The sequence below is a fragment of the Solanum lycopersicum genome, chromosome 11 (assembly GCF_036512215.1).
Source record: "Solanum lycopersicum chromosome 11, SLM_r2.1".
NCBI classification, from domain to species: Eukaryota; Viridiplantae; Streptophyta; class Magnoliopsida; order Solanales; family Solanaceae; genus Solanum; species Solanum lycopersicum.
The window spans coordinates 55,347,102-55,374,063 of NC_090810.1; the positions used below are offsets into that span (position 1 = coordinate 55,347,102).

At 34.3% G+C, this 26,962-nt stretch overlaps 3 protein-coding genes across 3 annotated transcripts; 1 reads left to right on the forward strand and 2 right to left on the reverse strand.

Annotated features, from left to right (window-relative positions):
• The first annotated feature begins 12,562 nt into the window (after positions 1-12,562).
• On the forward strand, positions 12,563-15,657 carry LOC101253970 (F-box protein At5g03100-like). The gene is made up of 4 exons (XM_010314933.4): positions 12,563-12,664; positions 13,781-14,821; positions 14,916-15,083; positions 15,224-15,657. Exons 2-4 carry the CDS (start codon positions 13,790-13,792, stop codon positions 15,563-15,565), a joined length of 1,542 nt encoding a protein of 513 aa, XP_010313235.2. The 5' UTR covers positions 12,563-12,664; positions 13,781-13,789; the 3' UTR covers positions 15,566-15,657.
• Positions 15,658-16,668: 1,011 nt separating this feature from the next.
• LOC109118915 (uncharacterized) lies at positions 16,669-19,527 on the reverse strand. Its single transcript, XM_019210958.2, has 4 exons — positions 19,483-19,527; positions 18,791-19,021; positions 18,455-18,703; positions 16,669-16,674 (listed from the first exon to the last, which is right to left on the reverse strand). Exons 1-4 carry the CDS (start codon positions 19,525-19,527, stop codon positions 16,669-16,671), a joined length of 531 nt encoding a protein of 176 aa, XP_019066503.2.
• Positions 19,528-20,812: 1,285 nt separating this feature from the next.
• On the reverse strand, positions 20,813-26,685 carry LOC101259808 (signal peptide peptidase-like). The gene is made up of 12 exons (XM_004250841.5): positions 26,509-26,685; positions 26,020-26,119; positions 25,080-25,195; positions 24,833-24,984; positions 24,631-24,716; positions 24,398-24,525; positions 22,879-22,929; positions 22,477-22,563; positions 22,305-22,374; positions 21,771-21,907; positions 21,604-21,681; positions 20,813-21,102 (listed from the first exon to the last, which is right to left on the reverse strand). Exons 2-12 carry the CDS (start codon positions 26,057-26,059, stop codon positions 21,028-21,030), a joined length of 1,020 nt encoding a protein of 339 aa, XP_004250889.2. The 5' UTR covers positions 26,060-26,119; positions 26,509-26,685; the 3' UTR covers positions 20,813-21,027.
• Between the last annotated feature and the right edge of the window lie 277 nt (positions 26,686-26,962).

The window sequence follows — 26,962 nt, forward strand, 5'->3', positions numbered from 1 at the left end:
CATGAGTGTATAGAGAGATGGGCTTTTGACAATCATCTTCTTTGAAGCGGCTTACACTTCACACTCACATAGGTGATTTCTAACCGTGTTATCACGTAGATACACTATTTGGTCAACTCTGCCAAACTTAGAAAATCATTAAAACCATTAAGCTTTATTAACTCATTAACAAGCCTTAATGTTGTATCCTTGTCCCTGAGCATTGTCTTCATCATGAGAATGGATTAAGTTTATTGACAATGTCGAACCGTCATTCACAACTTTGTTTTTCTCCTTGAATCTAGCTCTTGGGATCTCCAGTCTGCTAGATAGAGTTACCGCCATGATGACTTGTCCTAAGCCCTAAATTCATTCCCTTAGATGATCTTTTAACTTTCTCTCTAGTTAGGCCTTTTTGTAAGTGGATCCGACACATTATCCTTTGACTTTACATTGTCAATTCTGATAATTCCACTAGAGAGTAGTTTTCTAACAGTATCATGTCTATGTCGTATATGACGAGACTTTTCGTTATACGTCATGCTCCATGCCCTACCTATTGCATCTTGACTGTGAAAGTGTATGCATACTAATGCCAATGGTTTGAACCAAAATAGAATATCTATCAAGAAATTTCGGAGTCTTTTAACTTATTCACCGACATTATCTAGAGCACCTAGCTCAAAGATCATTGTAGAGCTAGCGATACATGTCTCTTTCGAAATATTTCTAAGAGACTGCTCCTCTACCAATAGTAAATACATATCCGCTCGTGAATTTTACTTCATTCTTCCGATGATTCAATTTGCATCACTATATCTTTCAATATTGTTGGATATTGTTATTATGCAAGACATAGTTTTAAGTATTATTTTGAATACTCCAAAACTCTATTTATTGTCATCTAATGAATTTATTTGGGATCACTTGTGAACCGACTCAGTTTAAAATAACAAATGATATATCTGATCGCACACATTATATGATATACATCATGCTTCCCAAAACTCTCGAACAATCCAATTGTGAGTCACTTTTATTTTCACTCTTTTGAAATGCAAAGCTCACATTTATTGGACACTTGACAATATTGACATTCAAATATTTGAACTAGTTAAGTACCTTTTCAATGCAATGAGACCATGAAAATGCTAAACATTATGGAGTTCTACGAATTCTTATATCTAAGATCGCATTAGCAACTCCAATAATTTTTATTCTACTTGCTTTATAGCATACATTTAGTAGCATTTATGTCATTAGTGTCTCTATTGATGATCAACATATAACCAATATACAAACAAACAATGACCTTACGATTTTAATGTGAACACATTTATCACTTCCATCATTCTTCAATCCATTTGCCAACATGGTTTGATTGAATTATGTCATTGTTTTGGTGCTTCCATAATGTGACTTAACAAGTTCATATACTTTCTTTTATTTACCAGGTAGCACAAAACCCTCGGATTGTTCCATGTAAATTTCTTCCTCCAATTCTACATTTAAGAAAGTTCTTTTCACATTCATTTGATGAATTTGGAGGTCATATACCACAGTAATAATTTTTGCATCTGAATGGATGTAATTCTAATTACTAACGAGTATATATATCTACAAGATCAAAATCTTATTTTTTTTTCTAAAGCCTTTGACACAATGTCTTGCTTTATATTTTTCAACAGTTCCATCAACTGTTGTTTTTCCATCTAAAGATTCACTTTGAACCCAAAGGTTTATTTTCTTGAAGAAGATCAATTAACTTTCAATATTGTTTATTGACACCATCTTTCCAAAGGATGAGTCTACAGAAGACACAAAAAATGTTACAAAATCATATTCGAAGGAAGTAAATGTTCTTTAACATTTTACTAAGCCTCTGAATCTCTTTATTAAGTATATTATCCTTTTTATTTCCTAGGCCTTTTAGACCCTTCTCTAGACTACTCAAGTCTAATTTTTACAGTCCACAGTCATAGGTCCTATTTTTATTCTGTTAGGAATTGGATCTTGGACTTGGACTAGATACCCCCACACTTTGAAATATTTCAAGTTGGATTTCCTTTCTTTCCATTTCTCATATGGAAAAGATTGTATTCTGATCAAACAAAATCGCTTTCTTTCTAAAAGGACAAAACCTTTTGTTGATCCCTTTTGCAGTATGGATAGTTCCTCCACACAAGTTTTGTGTAAACCCGAACTTATAAATAATGCATCCATCATTTCTTTCAACGTTCGGTTTTTCATTAGATTGAGGTGAATATGACAGTAGTTTGATATTTCACTTTCCAAACATATTTCTGCACAATGAGATTTATACTCTCCATTCTTATCACTTATTATATATTTTTCCACACTGATTTTCAACTTCGATATTACATTGTCTAGACATTTCTATTGCTTCATCCTTACCATTTAGCAAATAGACATAGTCATTTCTAATGCCATTCTCAATAAAAGTAACAAATACTTTTTCCCACCATGAGATGGTGTTAACTTCATATCATAAATGTCAGAGTAAATCAATTCTAAGGGATTAGAATTCCTTTCAACAGATTTATTAGAATGCTCAACATACTTAGATTCCACAAAAACTTGACATTTTTATTTATTGCACTCGAAGTTAGGCAAAACTTCTAAGTTGATCAGTTTTTCTTACAAGGTTTTGTAATTGACATGCCCCAAGTGTTCATGTCACAAACATTTACTCAAGCAAGTAAGAGCAAATAAAAACATTGAGTTTGAAAAGCTCTTCGCGAGATAGTTTTTTCCTCACTAATATTATGTTCCTATTTCTTACAATTTTGTGTGATACAAACATTGTTTAGATTGTCAAATATCCTTTTCAGAAGGACATTTCCATAACTTTCAATGTGATTGTTATAGAACTACCTATGAACAAAGTTTCATCGGGTTCAATAAAGACAATATAGTCCAACTGTTATTTTTACAAAAACATAACAAATACTTTTTTTTCTCCAAAGTTTAATTAGACACCAAGTCTAATCATAAGCAAATAACCCCCACATTTCAAATGTGATCTCAAAAACAGTTTTTCCACATATTTTAATGTTGGAAACATTATTCTCCGAAAGAATTATAGTGCTGCAATTCACCAATATTCATGTCTATGCAAATACTTTTATTATAATAGACATATCTTTTTAAGAAAAATCACAACATTTTAAGTGATTTTTTTTCATAAAAGAACACAATTCTTTTGAACAAGTATATATATAATTTGGATGTTTGATACTAGTCACACTATATACTAGTAGTAGTAATAGAGAAACTCAACAACCACAATACCAAATATACTTCAAGAATTTTGTGAGTATAACATAATACAAAAGTATCATTGAATTTCATATTTTTTTTCTCCAAAGTTTAATTAGACACCAAGTCTAATCATAAGCAAATAACCCCCACATTTCAAATGTGATCTCAAAAACAGTTTTTCCACATATTTTAATGTTGGAAACATTATTCTCCGAAAGAATTATAGTGCTGCAATTCTCTTTGACAATGTTTACACAATGTCAAAGTTCATTCCATAGAGACACAAAATCACAAATTCTAAGTCATTGGTATTTTTCCTCTATCATGAATAGACATACCACTTAGTTTAAATACTAACAATAAGGACAAAAAAATTTGTACAATTTATTTCTATATTACATTGAAGTTTATAGAAAATCAAAAGTACAATACTGACTTATTATGTGAAGTTTTCATATTCTTCAAACCAATTGCATAGTCCAATTTATCCAGAGTATAAAACCACAAAAGTTTTTAGTCTACAAAAATCAGACACACTAACATTTCTCATGGAGTACAAAACTACAAAAGTTTTTTTTTTCTCCAAACAGAATAACAATATTCTTTATCACATAGAAATGTTTTTCTTATCAAATAGTCTTCCAACTATAACATTTTGACATACTATTTTATCAAACAAAAATATGCATCTCTCATTTTTGCAAACTAAAGAATTTTAAAAGCAACAATATTTACGAAGTAAAATTCATTCCACAACATATGGTTTGCAGATCTTTTTCCAAAGATACGCATAATTAAAAAAATCAAAGGTGATAACTCTAAGAAACTATTTTCCTCCATAGATAATTTAATAAGAAAGTAACCTGGTAATCTTTAAGCGGAATACCGTAAAAATTTTCTGTTTACATTCTCATTTCGACGTTGCTAAACAAAGCAACGAATTATGAAGAAGTAATGCATTTATCTTCTACTTTCATAATCAGATTCTCTCAATCAGTAGAATACAAAAATACTAACAGTATAATAATTTCCTTAAGATTGTTGTTCATCTTGTATTCCAGACATACTTAGAACAAAACTTTGAATATCTTTGTAAGAAAACAAAGTTTAAAAACATTTTCACAACTAGAAAATTAAAACTAGTAGCGAAACAAGAATCAGAAACAGATTTTTTTAAAAAAATATACGAAATATTTTTCTTAAAGAAGAATTGTTGTTTAATATGTGTCTAAAGAATCTTACTGATTCCAACAAACTTTGCAGAAACACGAAGTTACCAAGTTTGATGAACCAGTGAAGAACAAAAGAATAGAAGAACTGAAATTAATTTACAAATCTAAAGTTTGTAAAACACGTACCAGAATCTGAAAAAATTTTAATAAGAAAAAGATAAAGTCCACTGAATTCACAGTGTCCCCTTAAGGAAATTATTCCCCTCTAGTATCCGCGGTTTGATTTGGAATATGACCTCCTTGGGTAAAATGATCTTAATCACCAGAGTATAGATACCAAAAACTTCGGTGTCAGCGAACCACACAACGGCAGTAAAGTACACTTAGAATACTAGATTTAGTAGTTGAAGAAGAAGTCAATGAATTCTATATTAAAATGATAGGAAATCCCTCAATTTATAGAAAACAAAGGGTGGTGCGAAAAGGTTCTTATTGTGCCTTGACGGAAAGGTCACAAATCTTTGGAAAAGTCACAATCTTTCAGAATGGTCGTCACCTTTCATAAAAGTCACAACTTTCCATAAAAGTCACAACTTTTCATAAAAATTGCAACTTTTCATAAAAGTCACAACTTTTCGTCAAAGTCGCAACATTTCATAAAAGTCACAACTCTTCATAAAAGTCGCAACTCATCATTTTCCATTCACACCTTTTCTAAAATCCAACAAATTAAACATACACAAAAATTTAGATGTATAAATACAAACTTTGTATATATTTACCATGTTTGTATATTCACAAGAGATATAAACAAATGGGCAAAGCGAAATATATGTATTGCAACCTCCATTTACATAAACTTACCTTGTTTGTATATTTGCAAACGAAATATACAAACCACAACCTCCATAGCGAACAAAACTATAGCTATAAGGGCACAATTATCGAAACTATAGCTATCGAGCCTTATTATATCTATTATCTTTGATATTTCTTAAATTTTCTCTATTTTACTTATATATACAAAGTAAATTTTAAAACACAAATACATAACTTTGGTCAAAACTATTGAATTCGTACTTTTTCTCTAACTTGTCCATGTATGGGAAGATTTCCACTAAAGAATATATAATATAAAGAAGTGAAAGACAAACTAAAAATAAATAAATTTTAAGAAATATAAACTGAAATACATATACATCATTTAATCTGTAATAACATCTAGAAATTATCAAACATATTTCACTCCTCAAAATCTTCCTTGTTTCTTATAGGGAAAATTATGTGTTTAAGCAAACTTATACTACTTAATTATTCATCATTAGCTACAGTTTGCTATAATTACCACTCGTCACTAACATTGTACATTAATTACATGGTCTTACTTCGAGTTTATATAATTAGTCATGTTTGTTTGGTATAATTCGCCTTAATATACAAATACATATGTGTAATATACAATTATCTAACCGATATACATATACAATTCACCTCTCTTCCTCTCTCGCTTACCTCCTCCTCCTTTTCCTAGTCTCACTTTCCATATGTACAAATACATATGTATAATATATAATTATCTAAAATATATACATTTAAAATTCACCTCTCTCCCACTTTATGCCCTCTCTAGCTCGCCTCTCTTCTCCCTCTCCCAATATTTCTTGCTTATCTCCTAATTCTCGCAATCTCTCTCAGCTCTCTATTAGGTTGTGGAGCATGATTAATATTTGATATACTGTCATTTATTAATGTTTAGGCTACAATATTTATCCTCCATTTATTCTCTGTAACCTAAAATACTCTGAATTATTAATATATATACCCACCGCCATGGAAGTTTACTCACGGGGTGTTACCACGAAATATTAGTTTCTCTAATTCTCTCTCTAGATCTCTCATCTCTTTTTATGAAAGTTTTTGTGTTCTTAATTCATCAAGTGTGTGTGTGTGGATTCGATCCTAACAACTGGTATCAGAGCTAAGGAGATTCAACACGATCACTGAAGATGGATAGTTCGAAGCTTGGAATCGAGAAGTTTGATGGATCCGATTTCAGTTTCTGGAAGATGAAGATCGAATATTATCTGTACCAGAAAGATCTTCACAAACTGTTGACCGGGGTGAGCCGGAATCCATGATGGAGGAAAAGTGGAAGCTCAAGGATCGCCAGGCTCTAGGGTTGATCCTGTTGACTTTGTTAAGAAACATGGCGTTCAACATCGTGAAGGAGAAGACTATGTCCGATCTGTTGAAGGCACTGTCAAACATGTATGAAAAACCCCCGGCGATGAACAAGGTATATTTGATGCATAGATTGTTCAATTTACAGATGTCTGAGAATGAATCTGTTTTTGATCATATAAACGAGTTCAATATGATTGTGAGTCAACTCAATTATGTGGATATTAATTTTGAAGATGAAATTAAGGCGTTGATTTTGATGTCATCTCTGCCCGAGTCTTGGGATACTATTGTTGCTGCAATTAACAGTTCCCGTGGATCTGAAAAACTAAAGTTTGATGAAATCGTGATGTTGTTCTTAGTGAAAGTATTCGCAAACGAGAAGTGGGAGATTCATCGGGCAGTGCTCTCAGCATTGACCGAAGGGGGAGAAGTAATACGAAAGGCCAAAATCAACATGGTCGATCAAAATCAAAGAATGGAGGAAAATCTTCGAACAGATCAAACGTGACTTGTTGGAACTGTGGAGAAAAAGAGCACTTTCGGATGAGCTATGCAAAGCCAAATAAGAAATAGAATCAGAAATCTGGAGATGACAATGATTCTGTAAGTTCAGCAAGGGACATTGGAGATGCTCTAATCCTTAGTGTGAACAGCCTGGTTGAATCATGGATTTTGGATTCTGGTGCATCTTTCCATTCGTCTCCAAGCAAAGAGTTGTTCCAAAATTTCAAATATGGAAATTTTGGAAAGGTGTATCTTGTTGACAATAAAGCCTTAGAGATTGAAGTAAGCTTCACAAACACTCCTAGAGAGCCAAAAAAAGTGCGGTTGGAAATGGTCCATACAGATGTTTGGGGACCATCTCCAGTATCATCACTTGAAGGATCCAGATTCTATGTTACCTTCATTGATGATTTTAGCAGGAAGGTATGGGTTTACTTCTTGAAGCATAAGTCAGATGTGTTTGCAACTTTGAAGAAGTGGAAAGCTGAAGTTGAGAATCAGACCGGTTTGAAAGTCAAATGCCTAAGGTCTGACAATGGAAGAGAGTATGACAAATCAGAGTTCAAGGCATTCTGTGCAGTTGAGGGAATCAGATTGTTGAGAACAGTTCTTGGTAAGGCAAGGCAGAATGGAATTGCTGAGAGGATGAACAGAACATTGAATGAGCGTGCACGGAGTATGAGAATACACTGTGGGCTGCCCAAAACATTTTGGACGGATGATGTGAGCACAACTGGATACTTGATCAACAGGATACCATAAGTTCCTTTAGGGTTCAAGATTCTAGAGGAGGTGTGGACAGGAAAACACTCAAGTACTCATACTTGAGGACTTTTAGTTGCACTGCTTATGTTCATGTTGATCCAGAAAAGAGAGAAAAGCTTGATGCCAAGGCTGTGAAGTGTTACCTCATAGGCTAAGGTTCTGATTTGTATGGTTACAAGTTTTGGGATGACAAGAACAGAAAGATCTAGAGATTACAAAGCAAGTGGGAGTTGAGGTTGTGTTGGAGAAGAGTAACCCAGAGATGTCGAAGCAGATACTCAACCAACTTCTACTGAAGAATCTGAAGTGGAGCAAGTACACCTGAGCGGCGTTAAGGAGATCATTCATAACCATCAGGGCACCTGATAGGTATTCACCTTCATTACACTATTTATTGCTGACTGATGAAGGGGAACCGGAGTCTTTTGATGAGGCCCTACAGGTGGAGGAGTCGATCAAGTGGGAGCAAGCCATGGATGATGAGATGAGGTCACTTGAGAAGAACGACATATGGGTGTTTACTGAGTTACCTGCCGGGAAGAGAGCCTTGCTGAACAAGTGGATGTTCAAAATCAAGACTGAACCACATGCCAAAAGAAGGTTCAAGGCTCGTTTAGTGGTTAAAGGATATTCACAAAGGAAAGATATTGATTATGCTGAAATATTTTCTCCTATTGTGAAATTAACCTCTATTCGAATTTTGTTGAGTTTTGTTACATCGAAGAATTTGCATCTAGAGCAAATGGATGTAAAAACAACATTTTTACATGGAGATCTGAAAAAAAACTATATGCAGCAACCGGAAGGATTTATGGTTCCAGACAAGGAAAACATGGTGTGCAAGCTCACCAGGAGCTTGTATGGACTAAAGCAAGAACCAAGGCAGTGGTACAAGAAGTTTGACTCCTTCATGACCAAGAGTGGATTCTGCAAAGCTAAAAAGGATCTGTGTTGTTACTTCAAGAAATACACTGATTCATATGTCTTTCTACTCTTGTATGTGGATGATATGTTGATTGCAGGATCTAGTATGAGGGAGATTAATAATCTGAAGACAAGGTTGTCTGCAGCGTTTGAGATGAAAGATTGGGTCCAGCGAAACAGATTTTGGGGATGAGGATTTCTCGGGACAGATCTGCTGGCACTTTAAATCTATCTCAGGAGTTGTACATTTAGAAGGTGTTGAGCAGATTCAGGGTTAATGATCCTAAACCCAGGACTACTCCATAGGAAAATCACTTTAAATTGTCAAAGGAGCAGTTACCCAAGACAGCCGAGGAGCGTGGGCATATGGCACTTGTTCCATATGCTTCAGCAGTTGGAAGTTTGATGTATGTTATGGTCTGCACTAGACCTGATATAGCACATGTAGTGGAAGTTGTTAGCAGGTACATGGCGAACCCGGGGAAAGAGCATTGGAAAACTATGAAGTGGCTTATGAGATATATGAGAGGTACATCAGTACTTCACTTTGTTTTGGCAAAGGCAAGGTGACTCTACAGGTTTTTATGGATGTTGATCTTGGTGGGGATGTGGACTCGAGCAAGAGTATATCCGGGTACATTTACACCATAGGTGGAATAGCAGTGAGTTGGATGTCCAGGCTTCAGAAGTGTGACACTCTTTCATCTACTGAAGCTGAATATGTGGCAATAGCTGAAGCTGGGAAAGAGATGATATGGTTGATAGATTATCTGGAGAAATTGGGCAAGAAGCGAAGCGAAAAGATTCTTTACTCAGATAGCCAGAGTGTCATACAGTTGGTGAAAAATCCAGGCTATCATTCGAAGACAAAGCACATCAGAAGGTGATACTATTTCACTCGCAGGGCAGTGGAGGATGGTGATATGTGCTTGGAGAAGATAGTGGGTGCGAGAACCCGACAGACATGTTGACAAGATGTGTTGATGTTGGGAAACTGGGGTTATGCAAAACCTCGGTTGGTTTTCTGTAGTTATTGCTACAGATGTTGCGGTGCGGTAAAGATGTTGATGATGAAGAGATTTTTTTTTAGAATGTATTTTTTGGATGACTGAATCAGTCTCCAAGTGGGAGAATTGTTAGGTTGTGGACTGATTAATATTTGATGTATTGTCATATATTAATGTTTGCGCGGTTTAACCTAAAATACTGCAATATTTATTCTCCATTTATTCTCTGTAACCTAAAATACTCTGAACTATTAATATATATACCCACCGCCGTGGAAGTTTACTCACGGGGTGTTACCACGAAATATTGGTTACTCTCTTTCTCTCTCTAGATTTCTCATCTCTTTCTCTTGAAAGTTCTTGTGTTCTTAATTCATCAAGTGTATGTGTGTGTGGATTTGATCCTAACACTCTCTCCTCCCTCTACCAATCTCGCTTGCCATATATACAAATACATATGTATAATATACAATTATCTAACCTATATACATATATAATTCACTTTTCTCCCACTCTTTTCCCTCTCTCTTGCCTCTCGCCTCTCTCCTAGTCTCACTCTTCTCTCTCTTTCCTATAAAATGTAGCTACATATTGTAATTATTAAATTATAGCTATAGAGAGTAATTAGGCTATTTTTAAGTGTCTATATGTGAAAGTTCCTCTTTCTTATACCTTTTTATATTCAAAGTAAAAGGAATGACATTCATGGTTCAATAACAATCAATATTTTACGATCAAGAGTATAGTACTTTTTAGCGGTGAATGTTATTTATCATATATATTAATGATTGAAATATAATTAAAAAATAATTGCAATTTAATAGATACTTTCTATATACCTATGAATTTCATTATATTTAGAAATGATACATTGAAAGAATCTGTTAGGTTTACCAATATCAATAGATTGATAGATTCTTTCTTGTATCTTTTCAAAGAAATAAAAGATCTTGGAAAGAGTTCAACAATAGTATGTCATTGATCGCTTTCATTATTATTGTACGTGTAAATTATCTTAAGGGAAAGCCTTCTTTTTCCTTGTATGGAGATTATTGTAACTTGTATCTATCCATATTAAATGATTTATCTTAATAGAGTCTTAAAGGAGGCCTCTTTGAAAAGGGGTCGTATTAGTTATCCTAGTGTAAAGAGTCAATATTGGCCATTGGCATTACTGAGGTAATATTAATTGATGCGATAAGGGTAATTTTTGTGATTTACATCGACTTTGACCCACTTAAGAGGGATTTAATATTTACATTTGTTATTCTTTCATTCATTGTCAGTATTGTTCCATTCTTATAAAACCTACCTACTCTTCCCTCTTTATTCATCTCTTCCGCTTCTCTCTTGCTCTCGCTGCTTAGTTTCTTTTCAGCTACAAGGTTAGTTTTATTTATCCTATTTTTCTCTTTATTTTTCAAATGTGGGTATTGTACTTCTCCTTTTGTTGAATTATTATAGACCCCCCTAAGATTGGTCAACAGAACGGAACGTACTGGTACCGTTACGATTCGTTCCGGTTCGCACCGTTTCGATTGCCTTTACTGAATGGGATGGGATAGTCTGAACCGGTACACAAAACAAGATGAACCGTGATTTCGTACAGGTGTACCGATACTGGTTCATCCCGGTTCCGATCCGATCCGGTCCGATTCCTATCCGATTTACTTAATATATATTAATTTTTTTATATTTTATATAATTTATATTTATATTTTCTATAAATTCTATTTTATATTTTATATAATTTCTATGTACTCTACTAATAATTGTAAATTGAAATTGTAATTTGTTACAAATTTAAATAAATTAAATTGATATTAAATAATTTTTGTAATTGTTTTATCCTTATTTCAATTTAATTTTTTTAAAATTACAAATTTTATTTATTTAATATTTACAAGACACAAGTTATAAATATAATTTATAAAAAAATATTAATGAATATAAGTAATAACTTATGAAGTATAAACTTCAAAAGATTTAAATTTTGAAAACTTTATTAGACTTTACTTGCAAACTTAACAACAACAAAAAAAATTAATAAAATATCTTTAAAATAAACTTAAGTAAAAAATTATAGTATAAATTTAAAAACTATTAATTTATACTTAAAAAAATTATATTTTCGTAATCCCAAATAAGATCGTCCCGTTTATCCCGTCCCGTTCCATCCCGGTCCGTTCCGGTTCCATCCCGGTATATAGTGGAACAGGACGAAACCAATTATTCATCCTGGTCATTCCGATCCGGTTCATCCCAGTACCGATCAACATATCGATCAACAGGTTTCGTTTCGGTCCAGTACCGATTCGTTCCGGTCTGGTGAACCGGTTCTGGTCCGTTGACCAGTCTTAGACCCCCCTCTCTTTTTTACACAATTCTTTTCAAGAATAAATTCTTTTTTATTGGTGGTCTTATTCTCAGTATAACTTGTGCTTAAGAGTACTCAAAATTTGGATAAAAATTGATTCACACCAAAATAATATATTGAAACAATTCAATAAATCAATTTTATTTGGGATTGATGTTCGTTTGATTTTAGATTTTTGAAAACATATAGTATTTTTTATTTTGTTTGAAAAAGGTTCATATTAGTTGTCCTAGTGTACAGAGTCAACATTGGTTGTTGGCATGCTCGAGCTAATAGTGATTGATGCAATAAGGGGCATTTTGGTGATTTCATTGAATTTGACCTATTTAAGAGTGTTGTAACGTTTACATATGTTATTTTTGCATTCTCGCCGTTGTCTCATTCTTATAAAACCTACCTACTCTTCCCTCTTTATTCATCTCTTCAGTTTCTCTCTCGCTTTCACCGCTTAGTTTATGTTCAGTAATAAGGTTAGTTCTATTTATCCTATTTTTCTCTTTATTTTTCCAATGTGGGTATTGTTCTTCTCCTTCTGTTGAATTTGTATAGATTTTCTTCTATTTTAAATCCTCCCCCCCCCCCTGTTATTTAGGCAATCACTTTTCAAGAATAAATTATTTTTTATTGTTGGTCATATACTTGTGGTTATGGGTGTTCACGATTCGGACAAAAATCGATCCACACCAAAAAAATTATATCAAAACGATCCAATAAATCAATTTTATTTGGGTTTAGTTTCATTTGGTTTTAGATATTTTGAAAATCAATAGTTTTTTTACTTTTGTTCAAAATAACCAAAGAAATAATTTAAGTGATCCGATAAATTTTGTATATACATATATTTTATTATTATATATACATAACATATTACTTTAATAAACACTTTTAAAGATCTTATATATGTTTTCATCACAATTTAATTTTGATTTCTTTATAAAAGCAAAAACGTCAAGACGAAAACATTATGTTATTAGTTATATTTTAAATTTAGTACTAAAAATGCATAAACACCAAAAAATTTCAATTATATGACTAAAAATGTCATAGTCTCTTCTTTCAAGGCCAAAATGATGAATTATGAAGCTTTATTCATAGTAAATTTAGTCATCAAAATTTCAGTAACATCGGTCGTTCTAACCACTTCTCAGTTTTGATGAATTGTTATAACTTTTTTTTCAATTTGAATGAACCATTCCTTTTATTTTTGTGTATGATTAATAACCGAAAAACTTAACGGAATAGAATCAAAATTGATAACAACCAAATCGATAAATGTATATTACATTTGCTTCGATTTAATTTTGAGAATTTAAAAACTAATTATGTTAGTTTGGTTTTGATATTGATCAGTATCGACATGTGAGCACCCCTATTTGTAGTAAGTGATTTTTGTGAAGATTTTAACTTTGTTATTGAGGCGGGACGGAACACTTGTGCGGAAAATTCGCACGAGTCAGCGAACACTTCAACCCGTCCCTCCTTGCCCCGCATAACAAAACAATTAGTTTTCAATCCACCCCACCCACCTTGCTTCATATACAAGTAAACTTTATCTCTGATGTCTTATAATTTTTTCCCTTTCACAGTCCTAAGTTATGAGCAATCAAGACCAATTATCTGGAGGTTGTCGTGATACTGGAAACTCCAAAAGTCTGCTTATTGAAAATTCATCTCAGAAAAAAACAAAGATTGATATAGAATGTGAAGAAATTGATCGGATCAGCCAACTACCTGAGGGTCTCATTGTTCAAATTCTTTCTCGGTTGTCCATAAAAGAGGCGTTCAGAACAAGTATTCTCTCTAAAGATTGGCAATACTTCTGGACTTCTATCGACAACATTGTTTATGAAGAGGAGTATGGTCGTCCAGATAGCTCGACAGAGACGGTGCACAAATTCATTTTCGTAACAGATAATGTACTACCTCTCCTTAGCTGCTCTAGCATTAAAAAGTTCAGTCTAAACATTGTGTTCACAAATGATAATGATGTTGTGTCTTACTATCCCATAATTGACAAGTGGCTTGAATTTGCTACGAGTAAAAAAGTGGAGGATTTATGCTTGAATATAAGCTACAGATATCTTGATACGAGTCCGCCCCAACCCTATAGCTTGCCGCAAGTTCTCTGCAGTAGTTCATCAATTGTAACACTGAACTGCGAGTATTGCATACTATCAGAAGATTGTGTACTAAATTGGACATCTCTGAAGAGTTTAAAGATGCAAAGCTTGTATCTCCTGGATGAACACATTAAACAAATATCAAATTGTCCTCAATTGGAATCTTTGGAGCTGCATGACTTTTTTGGTTTTAGTCGTTTGCACATGACTTCTCCAAAATTTAGGCGATTGCAATTGACCCAACATTATTTCCCTTATACGGAGTGGTATTCATACGAAGGTGATATATGTTGCTTAGAAATTATTGCTCCATATGTTGAACATTTGACGATTACTGGGATTTTAAGTCATACGAAAATTAAGCTCGGGGACATGCCGTCTTTGAACCATGCCACTTTTAATCTCTACTGTGATGAACATAATGAAATGGATTTAAACATAGAGAAAGATCTGTTGCTAAGAGTTTGTTGTGCTAATGAGCTAATACTCTCATCCCGGTTTATCAAGGTCAGCTATCAGTCCCAGATGTCTCTAATCTTTTTATGTTGATTGTGAATAGAGCTCTTTTTATGTTTATCATCAGTCTCATTCGTTTGTTCAGGTGATTTCCAATTTGATGTTGGAAGAGGAACACGTTTCCTTACCGTTGATGGAATGCAGATGCTTGACGATGAGTTCCCGTATTTCAAAACTTTCCTTCCCAATGCTAGACAACCTCTTAAGGTCAACTCATAATTTGGAAAATTTGATGATATTTCCTGATAAGCCGGTATGTTTTCAATTCACAATATATATTATATCAAATGTTTATTGATCCTCTACGGCCTCAAAAACTTCAATTTCATTATTATAGCTGTTAAGCTTAAAGCTTACAACCTAACTTGATTTTTCCTTGTTCGGTATTTGTAGTACCATCCTTTTTTTGAGGTCGAAGACACTGATTTACCAGAAGATAAGTACCTCTCCCTTGAAGAGAACATATTCAAAGATTTCTTACAAAATTTAAAGAACGTCAAGGTTATGCCATTTTGTAGTCCCAAGCGTAGATCTGACGCAACAGAGCTCCATCAATTCTTGAAGTTCTTACTTGAGCATGCAATAAATCTGGAGAAACTAGTTATAGTGCCAGAGCATAAGGAATGCAATAGTTGTTCTACTAATACCTCATGCCTAATGAAGTATTTGTTAGATTTTCCAACATTTTCTATTAGTGCAATTATTTCCTTAGGGCCAGTTAGTCATAATGTTTGAAACTGTCTTGTACTTATGAAAACACATAAGATTGGGATATGACTGTAATTCAGATATAGTTTGTTTGTTTAATTGTCCAAGTAATTTCTTTAGTCACTTTTTACTGTCAAAATATCATTTTGATGAAGTTAGAAGTTAGTACATGCTAAGATTTTTCAAATCATTTTTCATACATGTATTTTTAAAAAAAAAAATAATTAGAGAATTTATTTTAATAATCTCAGTCCATCAAAGCACAAACACCACCTTACACCTCCTTAGGCAAAAACCCAATCCCAAAAGAATATAATGTTTGTGCATTTTTTATGTTGTAGACTTCCCCATCCTTTTATCTCCTTACTGGTACTATCCTCAAATAGGGACATTTTAATTTGTCACTGTTGATAATCTTCCTTCCTGTTACTTCCATACTATTGATATATGAGAATCTGCAGTTTCCTTTATCGATAACTCTATTGGCTAAGTAGTCTGCTAACTTATTTCCTTCTTTGAGAGTGTGTTGAAAAATATGTTGTTTATCTTTCATGCATGTTTTAATTTACTCCACCATTTCTGCTATTATCCATGGGACTAGCCATTGTTCTTTAAGTACCTTGCACATAAGCATTGTGATGATTTGATTATACTGTGAGTGTTTGCAATGTTTGCATGCTTCTAGGATAGCTTTTTCTTCCGCCACATGTTAGTGGTGTTCTCCATACTTCCTCCCTCTGCATACTTGATGTCTCCTCTATGATTTCTTAGGCAAAATGCATAGGAACTTAGCCCTAGATTTCCTCGTGAAACTGCACCGGTGTTGTGCTTTAGCCAACCTTCTGGTGGGCATTCCCACAATACCTTTATTACCTTCATCACAGGCCTGTAGTTTTCCAAAACTCTTAGCATACCTGGCCAATCACTAGGTCCTTTCCTCCTTTGATGTCTCAAGTGAAACTACATGTACATGTATATGATTCGTGACACTGATGTTTTCTTCCCTTTGTGTTTCATAGATCTCCCAGATCACAAAGCTAGGTAAAGCTCTATAAAAAGGCCTCAATGTTTTTTTGTATCTACTCCCCACCATACCATTATAACTTCTCTTAATTGGAGTCCTGATATGCTTAGACCTGCAAAAGAGCAAAAAAAGGATCAAGTCATGTTAACAGTAAAGGATCGAAGAAACACATGAGTTAGTGTTTCCTGATCAGGTGTTTCACAGCACCAACATTTAGAAGGCCCTTCCAGTCCTCATCATCTAAGTCTATCATCAATAAAAATTTTGAATTTCCAAAGGCCCCGCAAAGGCCACCTTAAAAGGAACCCCTTTCGTCCAAATCCACTTATAGATTTTGTTGGGTTCCTCGTTGTGCCTTATTTACTGCCATGTTGCCTTAACAGTAAAAGATCCCCCTGAATCCAACATCCAGCAGGGTGTGTCTTTTTCCTCTTTACCCGTAAGAGGGTGGATATGTTGTATAATGTATTCTTCTAACTGTAGAGGAAGAATATCCTGCAACACCTCTACATTCCATTCTCCCTGATTAGTCAGTTCTTCAACCTTTGTATAGCTATCATCCCATTCAAAATCTACTCCCGTGATGGTATAGAGATCTCCAAGCCTGACCAATTATCATGCCATACAGAGGCTGATCCTTTCTTAATTCGCCATAGGATTTGATGCTCAATGAGGTCCCTTGCTTGAAGCATTTTTTTCCATACTTGTGGTCCACCTCCCCCAACTTTCCACATAATTACATTAGTATGATTGTTCTTGCAATACCTATTTCTCATGTATTCACTCCATATCGAAGGTTTGGTCCAAAAGTTCCACCATAGCTTACAAAATAGGGCCATTGATAGATCATGCATTAATCGAAATCTTAATCCGTCTTCCTTCTTGTTGGGTTTTATTTGCCCAAAATTTCTTACCATAAATAAGTTTTCCTTTTAGGAAAAGGTTTTGGATTGACTAATCATTCTCTTGTAGGAAAAAGGTTTAGGACTTTATAAATAGAAGAATGTTCCTTCTAACTTAATCAACATTCACAATGTAGTCTTAAAGGCTTTGAGAGTTTTGGTTAGAGGGAGAATTTGTGGGTCACAATCTTGATACGTTATCACTTGTGTGAACCTCCCATGTATTCCGAGTGAATTGGTTGAGGTTGTTTCTCTTTGTATTTTTTACTCTCATATTCATAGTGGATTGCTCATATCATTTGTGGACGTAGGTCGATTGACTGAACCACGTTAAATCTTTGTGTCTTTTGGCATATTTCTCGTTGTCTTCTTACTCGTAGTCTTTCGAGGTTTGCTTTGATAGCTTCCGCGTTTACACGTGCTTATTTTTGGTCCTAACAAGTGGTATCAGAACCAGATTCAATGATGGAGTCGAGTTTAGTGGTTCAATAATCGATGATTAAACCAGGTTAGAAAGAGGTGTTCATCTTGCTTCAGCCCGCTCGATGATTTAAAAAATCCTTTAGGTTGACCATTTAGGAGGATAGAGTATCAGTTGGAACTGATCAATCAAAACAACATATCAATAAGATTTTCACCAAAACCTAGTCTTCTCAATACCTTGGTCATAAATAGCCATTCCACTCTCTCATATGCTTTCATCATGTCTAGTTTAATCACTAGATTTGGAGACTTCCCTCTCTTCCTTATTTCTGTTATAATTTCTTGAACCAATAATACATTCTCTACTATGCTTCTCCATTGTACAAAACCAGTTTGTTCTGGGGATCTAATTCCTGGTAACACTATTTTAAGTCTTTCATGAATAATTCTTGAAAAGATTTTATTCACGAAGTTACTTAAGGAAATGTGCCTCAGGTATGAGAAAGTATTCACCGTTACTTTCTTAGGAATGAGAACCAAATTTATGTGAGTGATGAAACGTGGTACCTCCGCACCATTGAAGAATGCCTTGACCATATTGAAAATATCCTCTCCTGTGGTATCCCAATTATGTTGGAAAAACTCTCCACTCATACCATGTGGTCCTGCTGCACTGACTTTGTTTAAGCCCATTACTGCCCTTTTGACCTCCTCCTTTGTTGGCATGCTTTGCAGCTCTTCATTCATCTCATCATTTATCACTACGGGTAATTCCTTCAGTAGCTTAAAATCTTCGTTGTCCTCCTGCTTCGTGAACTGTTTTTTTGTAAAAATCTATTGTTGCTTCCGCAAATCTTCTTGTTGGGTTAAACATTCTCCTTGTTCGTTTTGGATTTTATTTACCCTCATCCTTTTCCTCCTTCCTTTAACAATGGTATGAAAGAATTTAGTATTTCTCTCTCCCTCTTTGAACCATTCCATTCCAGCTTTCCGTTTCCAAAATTCTTCCTCCCTTTGTAAATGCTTCCTTAGCTCCACTTGAGATCTATGCAATTTTTCTCTGTTAGTTCCTGAAGGGTCCAATTCAAACTGTGTTTCATTTACTTTTATAACTTCTTCAAGAGCGATTATCTCCTGAAAGATGTTACCAAAGGTATCTTTGCTCTTCTTAACCCTTTTAATTTATGATGGAATAAAACAAAAGGGTCTCCTTTAAAATCTGATTTCCACTGCTGATTGACCCCTTCCATGAATGATTTCTCCTTTATCCAGAAGTTTAGAAATTTGAATGGTCTTATTACTTTCTCGCTACTGGGTTTTTGAGTAATTAAAAATGGAGTATGATCAGAACCACTCCGCACCAAATGTTAAATTTCTAAGCCCGGGAAAGTGTCTCATTGCATAAAACTCATTTGAAAATGCATTCTTCATCTGTTCTCCCATTCCACCAAGTGTATTTCCTACCCTTGAAGTCTTGATCCTCCAAATTACATACAGTAATGCAATTTATTGAAGTGCATAACTTCCCCATTAGTTACTTGACACCCTCCTAATTTCTCTTCATTTCTAATCACATTGAAGTCTCCTCGACTAACCAGGGAATTCTGATGTTGTTGAATAAATCCTCCAAGGAATCCCATAGTTGTAGTCTTTCACTTAGCATATACCAAAGATATTGACACTTCGATGTCCAATCCTTGATTCTGCACTTTGATAGTCAAAACTTGTTCCTCATTTCTTTCTATTGTGTATTCCATCAGTTCATCAATAAAAGCCCAAATTTTCCCGTTTATATTAACTACAACATGTTTCATACCCAACCTAAATTGGTACGTGTTTAGATTCAAACCCGGTGATTAATTCCTAATTGTTCATGGGTGCTAACGCCCAATTATTAGTGTGGAAAGTGTGTTAGATGTAAATCAAGTCCATAAGGAACTCATAAGTGTTTTGTAGCCTAATATCAACCTAATGGCAAGTTTCAGAGTTTTCTTTCAAACATATTTGATCGTTCGTCAATTCGAGTTATGTTCTAAAAGTTAATTCCATTTTAGTGAGCACTATGTAGTCTGCGCGGACCATCAGGTGACTGCGCGGGAACGCTAGTGTTACTGCCATGGCCGCACGATCTAGGCTCCACACTGTGCACATTGCTCTGAAATTCTTTTAGTTTTCTCTTCTTTTCATAGTTTGAAGAGGGGTGTTTTTGTCCTTTCCTCATTCCATAACCCGAACCGTTGACTATTAACTTTCTTCAAAAGTCAAATTTAATTAGATTTCATAAGTTACAATAAACTCCTCTCTTTTTGTCCAAAAAATAATATTTACAAGAACGCTAGAGATTGCAATAACCATTCTTCCTCAAACTTCAAATTAAGGTATGTAGGACAAATGTCTGACGGATGTAAACAAATATAATTTGAATGTTATTGTCATTAATGCTTTTATTAATTTGTTACTTCGAAATACGTTTTAAGTCTAAAATATTACTAATAACAACGACTCTTTAGAATTCAATTACGGACAACCGAACTTGACATATTTAAAATCTTGCATATGTGCGTATAATTTTTTCATACCTCAAAATTTGCGAATAAGATTGATACACATAATCCATGGACTCAAAACTGTGAATTTGTCATGGTCAATCAACTTCATATTGCAGAACTGTAAATTCAAAAATGATTCCAACAATCATGAAAAGTAGACTTGAAGTCCTTCAATTTGAAGTTCTTCTAACTCTCAATGTATTTGGAGATATGCTCATCATAAGTCAACCCATTAACAAGATAATAATTAACTTATCACTTAAGATTAGATTTCAAAGCTCCCTTTGGCCTCTAACTTTCGTCTAAGACTTTCAAGTGATTTTATGTAGTTCTTATTTTAATTGCTATAAATTCTAGTTATATTTTTGACTTGAAATGAAAGAGAAAAAATTGACATTTAATAATATCAATTTTAAGGTATAACATAAAAGGCCAGTAGTATTGATGGTCAGTCTCAAAAATCTTATACAACAAACTTTGTTGCTTAACCAACAGTCTCTGCTGCCTTGTGAAACTATTCATCCACGGCGATACATAGAGCCTAATTGGAGGGTCATTGTCTCTTTAATGTCAGTTTGTCTACTTAAACACTCATTCTACCTTCTTGCTTTCTTTGGCTTCAGCTTCTTCCGCGACCTTTGTCTTTCCTTCGTCAAACTCCAACAACTGCTCAACAAAAATATCAACAATACAGTTTTCAGCATTCGAAACAGAAATGTAATAGAAACCAAGTCTTATTGCTTCATATAAAAGGTAGTGGAGGTTTGGTTCATACTCTATCAAAGATTATCAATTCAAAATGCAGGAAAAAAGTTCTAATCATTTTATACTTCACTCGAAAAAACAGCAAGAAACCTTCCTTTCTCCTACTTTATATATAGTTTTCAACCAAAGCCATTAGATGCATTTTCAAAAATTTCTGGCTGCATGTCTGATACTACAAGAGTAGTGCATTTTGACGAGTCCAACACGGATGCAGCAACTCGGAGAGTCCGAGCAACATAGTTTTAGAACAAGTGTTTTTCCCAAACATCTGACGAGGAAATCAGATCTCCATAAAGTATGTAGTAAAAAAATGGGAGTAAACAGCATAATAGAAGTGAAGAGCCATAAACAGCAAAGTCAGCTATTAGACTTGGTAAAAACAGATTGTCAAGAAAAACATACAGGCTTCACATCCCCGTTCCATATGCAATGTACCGCCAAGAATCCAATTACAGCTGGAACAATATATAGCAAAGCAGGCTGGAAAAAAACAAATGTTAAGTCAACAATTAATGGCAACGCTTTCTTGCAAGGGATATAAAGTGTTAAAGTTCAATTCAGACACCAACCTGTGCAGCTTGGAACCAGTTCATAACAAATATTGTGAGTGCCAAACCAAATGTGTATCCTAAAAATGCACTCTTGAAGTATTGGGGTTCCTTCCCCCTGGAGACATCAAAACGGAGAGCCAATGCGACAAAAATGCCTGAAAAATTGAAGTGATCAAATGTTACCAAGTGTATCTACTCAAGCAAAGAAGAAGTTGCAAAAGAAAAATGATGCAAGACCATGGCAAGAAGCAAATAATAAGCAATTGTGGAAGACAAAATAAAGTACAGTAGTAAGAGTAAAAGAAATGAAGCATTTCTTCGATATGGTAAACCTCATCCCTCATTCCTTCTCGAGGGACCAACAGTGGTTTTCTCCACTATTTCCTCTGTCTCAAACCCCAAACCACATAGTTTACGATGGAGGATCCCTCTATTATGCTTAATTTAGTCACAAAAAGTAAGCTAATAATTTGTAAAGTTGCATCCGTGGCTACTTACAAATAGCACTGGTCAAAAATCAGAAATGGCTTTTTATGAGAATGGAGGTTATACCCGGTATAACTATATCTCCAAGACCCAGCATTGAGAAGGGGCGTTTAGCATCCGCTGTGGGAAACAAAAGCTGCAGACAAAGCAATTTTATAATCAGGAGACACAGCAACTAACAAAGGTGTGGAATGGAAAATTTAAAGAATCAGCTACATATAAAAAGGTCTATACACACCTTGATAGGAGCATCAAAAGATTTGGCTACACTGACCATCACGGGGGTAAAAAAGACCCAGAAGATGTCATACACAAAAAGTCCTGTCTGCATTTTTCAAAAGCCATCGGCATTCCACATCAGCAACAAGTTAATGAATATAGAAAGTTGTATAGCAAGTGGTACTGCCTATGTTAAAGAACGCCATAAAGAAGCCTAAAAGATTCTACCATTAGGGGTTAATATAATATAAAATCATTAGAAATATCTCATGAAGTTCTTTTTCCACTTCTTCATAGGGATATTGGGAAGAAGCATATCAGGAAAAACAAAGGGATATTTGGTTTAAGGCCAGAAACATAAACAGAATAACACCTATGAACCATGTACAGTTAAATATAATACACAAATTTCTTCCCTTACCAATAGTATGGCACCAGTCTTAAATGATCCAAGTGAAAGCATTTCAATACCCTGAAATTAAAAGGGAAGAGGAAAATCCATATCATTCATCAAGGTAGACATGGTGAGACTTAAGAGGGGACCAAACACTTTTCAGCTCTGCAAAAATATCCATTCATTCGAAGCATACAAATAGTAATAACAAGTAACGTTGGCTCAATGTATGGACCCAATGTGGGATGTGGGTAGGGCGCATGTCAAAAGTAAAAACCCTAACAATGACAAGGATCCTGGTGTTTTAGTGGGAGCACGATAGAGGGGTGGGCCCATGTTCTACCAAATACATAGATGTAGGTCAATCAAATGAGATTTTCCCGTTATCAATAAATAAGAAAATAAAATAAAGAAAGGTATCAGAGTGCCATCACGGATCCAAATTACATAAAGGTGGGTCGCCTTTGCAGATAGACAAGTACAACTATGCTTGGTCCGAGAACAAGTGTAGACAAATGCGAGTTATTTATATGAATGTTGACCTCTCCATTTACATCACCTAGTTTGATAAAGGGTACATATTAAAATAAAAAAGAAAAGAATCAATGAGTCTTAAATTGGTACTTCCTTTGTTCCAATTGTATGATACTCTCCATTTTGGCATATATCCCTCCTGTCCACTTTATGTGATTCCCTTTGACTAGGCATGAAATTTGAAAAAGAAAGAATTTTTTTTGAATCTTGTCTCTAAAACAAACCATAGATATTTGTGTGGACCATAAACCATCTCATTAAGCGTAAAATGAAAAGTTTAAAATTGAAACATTTCTAAATACAAAAAAAAATACCATTCCTTTTAAACGGATGAAAAAGGGAAGTGCATCACATAAATTGGATGGAGGAAGTATACAATATACTCTACCTAAATCATATAACATCCATCTAAATTAAACATATCTTCAAAATAGGAAGTCCATGTAAATTTGGCCTCTGAAAATGAAGAAATTTAAGACTCTATTGTCAGGACAAATGATATACTAACACATCAAGTGACACAAACTGTGTGTGAAGCATGAAGCTCACAAATTATATGATAAGCGAATATCCAATTGCTTATTAATGATGCAATAAACAGCCAGCCAGCAAAAGAGCAGAACACCTTCATATCAGACACCGGACTAGTGAGTAGTACTAAACCACATTTTCTTAGAACAAATGATAAGATTTTTCAGTTAGTAAATGAAATTGATTACGAGAGAGGAGCCAATTAGCCATCAACCCATTACTACTAGCATGGTTGGCAGCTTATCATGCACAGAAGATTTTGTTAATATGGAATAAGAAGTGTTGGAACAATAACAGCTGCAAATGTCAAACACAGGAGAAATGTTTTTTTTGTTTAACTGAGCGTCTGACTTTTGCAAGCAGAAAAAAGGGATACAACAAATACGCCTCACCCAAAACAAGTTGAAAGAAGGAATAATGAAAAAAAAAAGGAGATCCAGTAAAAATGAAAAATGTAACTTAGATGGATATGCTGACAAACCTGAATGCAAAAGGCAAGGCCCAAAACGTTGTTAGCTAGCCAATGCTTTTGTTTAGCATACCATACACAGAAAATGGTTCCAGGAATTGCAGAAACAATCTGAGACCTTGTGAACTCAAACTCCAAAGCTGAAAAGGAGGAAAATAAATAACTAAAATGAGCATTGTAAGACCAAGGATTCTTCTAACAGGTTAAATTGGCATTTTCAGAAGAGACAAGAAAGTGGTCCCTACAGCGGAAATATGGGAAGTGCCATATAATGAGATCATCATTCCACTTCTTTGGCAAAAACCGCTTAATAGAAGGTAACAATGTTGCCCTGTAAAGCCACAAAGAAAGAGATGACATAAAGCACATGCACCGAAAACTACTGTTCAGTAACTTGAAATAGAATATATTAAGCATAGCAGAATGATCCATACGGAGAGAACATACGAAAGTGCAGCAATGCCAAGTACGAAGAAGTAGCACGTCAAAACAGCATTAACCAGGTCTTTTGACAGGAATTTAAAAAGCAAGAACAATGACAAGAGCATTGCACTTCCAACCAAGGGAAACCTCATTGCATGTTCATTAGACATTGTTTCCTGGAGAACAGCAATCAAATATTTTAGGTGATATCAAAACAGACAGGACTGGAGAAAAAAAAGGGAAACTACAACTTGGAGTCCGGAAGATATACCGAAGGTGGAGTAGGCTTAACAGAACGGCAGCAACCCACAAAGACAGTAAGGCAGGCTGTTACAATGACATTTACATTTGGATCCACATTCACCACCAGTGGTGCCAGACTCAAACCTGAATCCACCAAAAAAGCAAGAGTTTCAAGGTAATTGCATCAACATAAAATTTAAAAGTGATTTGAAATTGCCACGACCACCTAATTATACTTTCTAATCTCCAGATAGCATATTTTATTCGAGAAAGAACAAGCATTGAGAAAAGGGGTTTAAAAAAATAAGAGAAAAAAACTGGCAGCAGGAAAATATCCTCGAGGATACATGCAGGTTTCTAATATTGGCATAAGCTATCCTTAGAGAAATACCGTCAACAAAGAAAAATGATGAAACAAACATCCAATACATGAGAAAATGGTAAAAATATTTTTTTATCAGATGCATGTATTTTCATTAAGCAAAAATGTATTAAGAACCCATTCTGCCATATATGTCTACTCAATGAACTAAATATGTTGAGTGAACCTACTGTAACATAAATTAACAGTTAACAGTATATGTCTACTCAAATTCCAACAGCACAAAGATAGGAGTGCAGCTGCAGAGAAAATTAAAAGGTACAAAACTTAAGTTACTTTTTTGATTTTATGATAGTGGAATCCAGCCGAAGTTCAGTGCACCTCAACTAATTCCACCAGGTACGTTGCTACCTTCCACCAGCATAGGTAACAGGTAACTTTGTCCAAGGCTGCTTGGATAGATGGGGAGATATTGCCTAGTTTTTTTTTGCCTCCACTCACTTCATCAATCACTAAACCGTACTCTTGGGTGCAAAATTTAAGTTAATACTTAGCATCATTCATCTTGCAAAGTATCATTCACCTACATTGTGCCTCTCCAATTAACAACAAAGAATGCATGAATCAAAATCAACAGAAACCATACCTAACAAAGCAACATTCGCGATACGCTCCATATTCTTCATCCTCAAAGGTATTAAAATGCAGAGCTTCACTCCAGGTCAGACTCCCCCAACAAGAGGAACCTATAAGACAACCAACATCATGAGCACCAATTATCAAACTTTACATATAACTGAATCATACCTAAACAGAACAAAACCTACATCACAAAACCCACACAGAAACAGCAGAAAAGTAATCAAAAATCAAGATTCACCTACTAAAAAAAGAACACATTGTTATCACAAGTTGAAAATCTAATAAAAATCATTTCTTTACGCAAACCCAATTTACCAAATTCCCTAAATTTTGCCCCTGAATTATAAAATTGCAAAATCAGACATTGCAATCAACCATTTTTAACATAAACCCATTTTCATAAAACGTTTAAATTACAATAAAAACAACAGTATAAACCCAATCTAATGAAAAAATAATAATCTTCATGCAAATATACTCATTTTTACTTTACCTTACAAGAATACAAAAGAATTTGATGTGCGTTTCTCTGCTGATCTTCAAAGCACACGGATCGGCGAGATTTTTGGATTTGGGAATTTTGCTATGTAAACATTTTTTTCGTTTTTGTTTTTCTTTTGTGTGCTAAAAAAATAAGGTTTTAGCCCTTTTTGTGGGAAGAAACACGTCAATATTGGCAGTTCTGACCAATGAAAGACTGCCACGTAGATTCATAAAATATCTTTATTATGGCAAGTTAATAGTACTAAGTTTTAGTGTAGTAATTTAGTATTAATAATACTTTTAAAAAGAGAAAAAATAACAAAAAAATTGATTGCTCCTATTTTGTGAAGGTTCAAGTAGTCCACAAGAAAAATACTAGTTTCGATAATACAAGTTACTTAAAAATGAATATTTTTTTGGTTATAAATCTATTTTGTTAGTAGATTGTTTATTTACTCAATCTA

What these genes read in the sequence shown, in the direction of transcription:
- LOC101253970 (XM_010314933.4), top strand. Translation starts at nt 13,790, where the DNA reads ATGAGCAATCAAGACCAATTATCTGGAGGTTGTCGTGATACTGGAAAC. An exon ending in TCTCATCCCGGTTTATCAAG is followed by an intron (nt 14,822 to 14,915) that starts GTCAGCTATCAG and finishes TCGTTTGTTCAG; the next exon opens with GTGATTTCCAATTTGATGTT. An exon ending in TGATATTTCCTGATAAGCCG is followed by an intron (nt 15,084 to 15,223) that starts GTATGTTTTCAA and finishes CGGTATTTGTAG; the next exon opens with TACCATCCTTTTTTTGAGGT.
- LOC109118915 (XM_019210958.2), bottom strand. Translation starts at nt 19,527, where the DNA reads ATGGGATTCCTTGGAGGATTTATTCAACAACATCAGAATTCCCTG. An exon ending in AACAACATCAGAATTCCCTG is followed by an intron (nt 19,022 to 19,482) that starts GTTAGTCGAGGA and finishes AACATCTTTCAG; the next exon opens with GAGATAATCGCTCTTGAAGA. An exon ending in GAAGGAGGAAAAGGATGAGG is followed by an intron (nt 18,704 to 18,790) that starts GTAAATAAAATC and finishes ACAAAAAAACAG; the next exon opens with TTCACGAAGCAGGAGGACAA.
- LOC101259808 (XM_004250841.5), bottom strand. Translation starts at nt 26,059, where the DNA reads ATGAAGAATATGGAGCGTATCGCGAATGTTGCTTTGTTAG. An exon ending in CTTGGCATTGCTGCACTTTC is followed by an intron (nt 24,717 to 24,832) that starts GTATGTTCTCTC and finishes GTGGCTTTACAG; the next exon opens with GGCAACATTGTTACCTTCTA. An exon ending in AGACTGGTGCCATACTATTG is followed by an intron (nt 22,564 to 22,878) that starts GTAAGGGAAGAA and finishes TGAAAAATGCAG; the next exon opens with ACAGGACTTTTTGTGTATGA.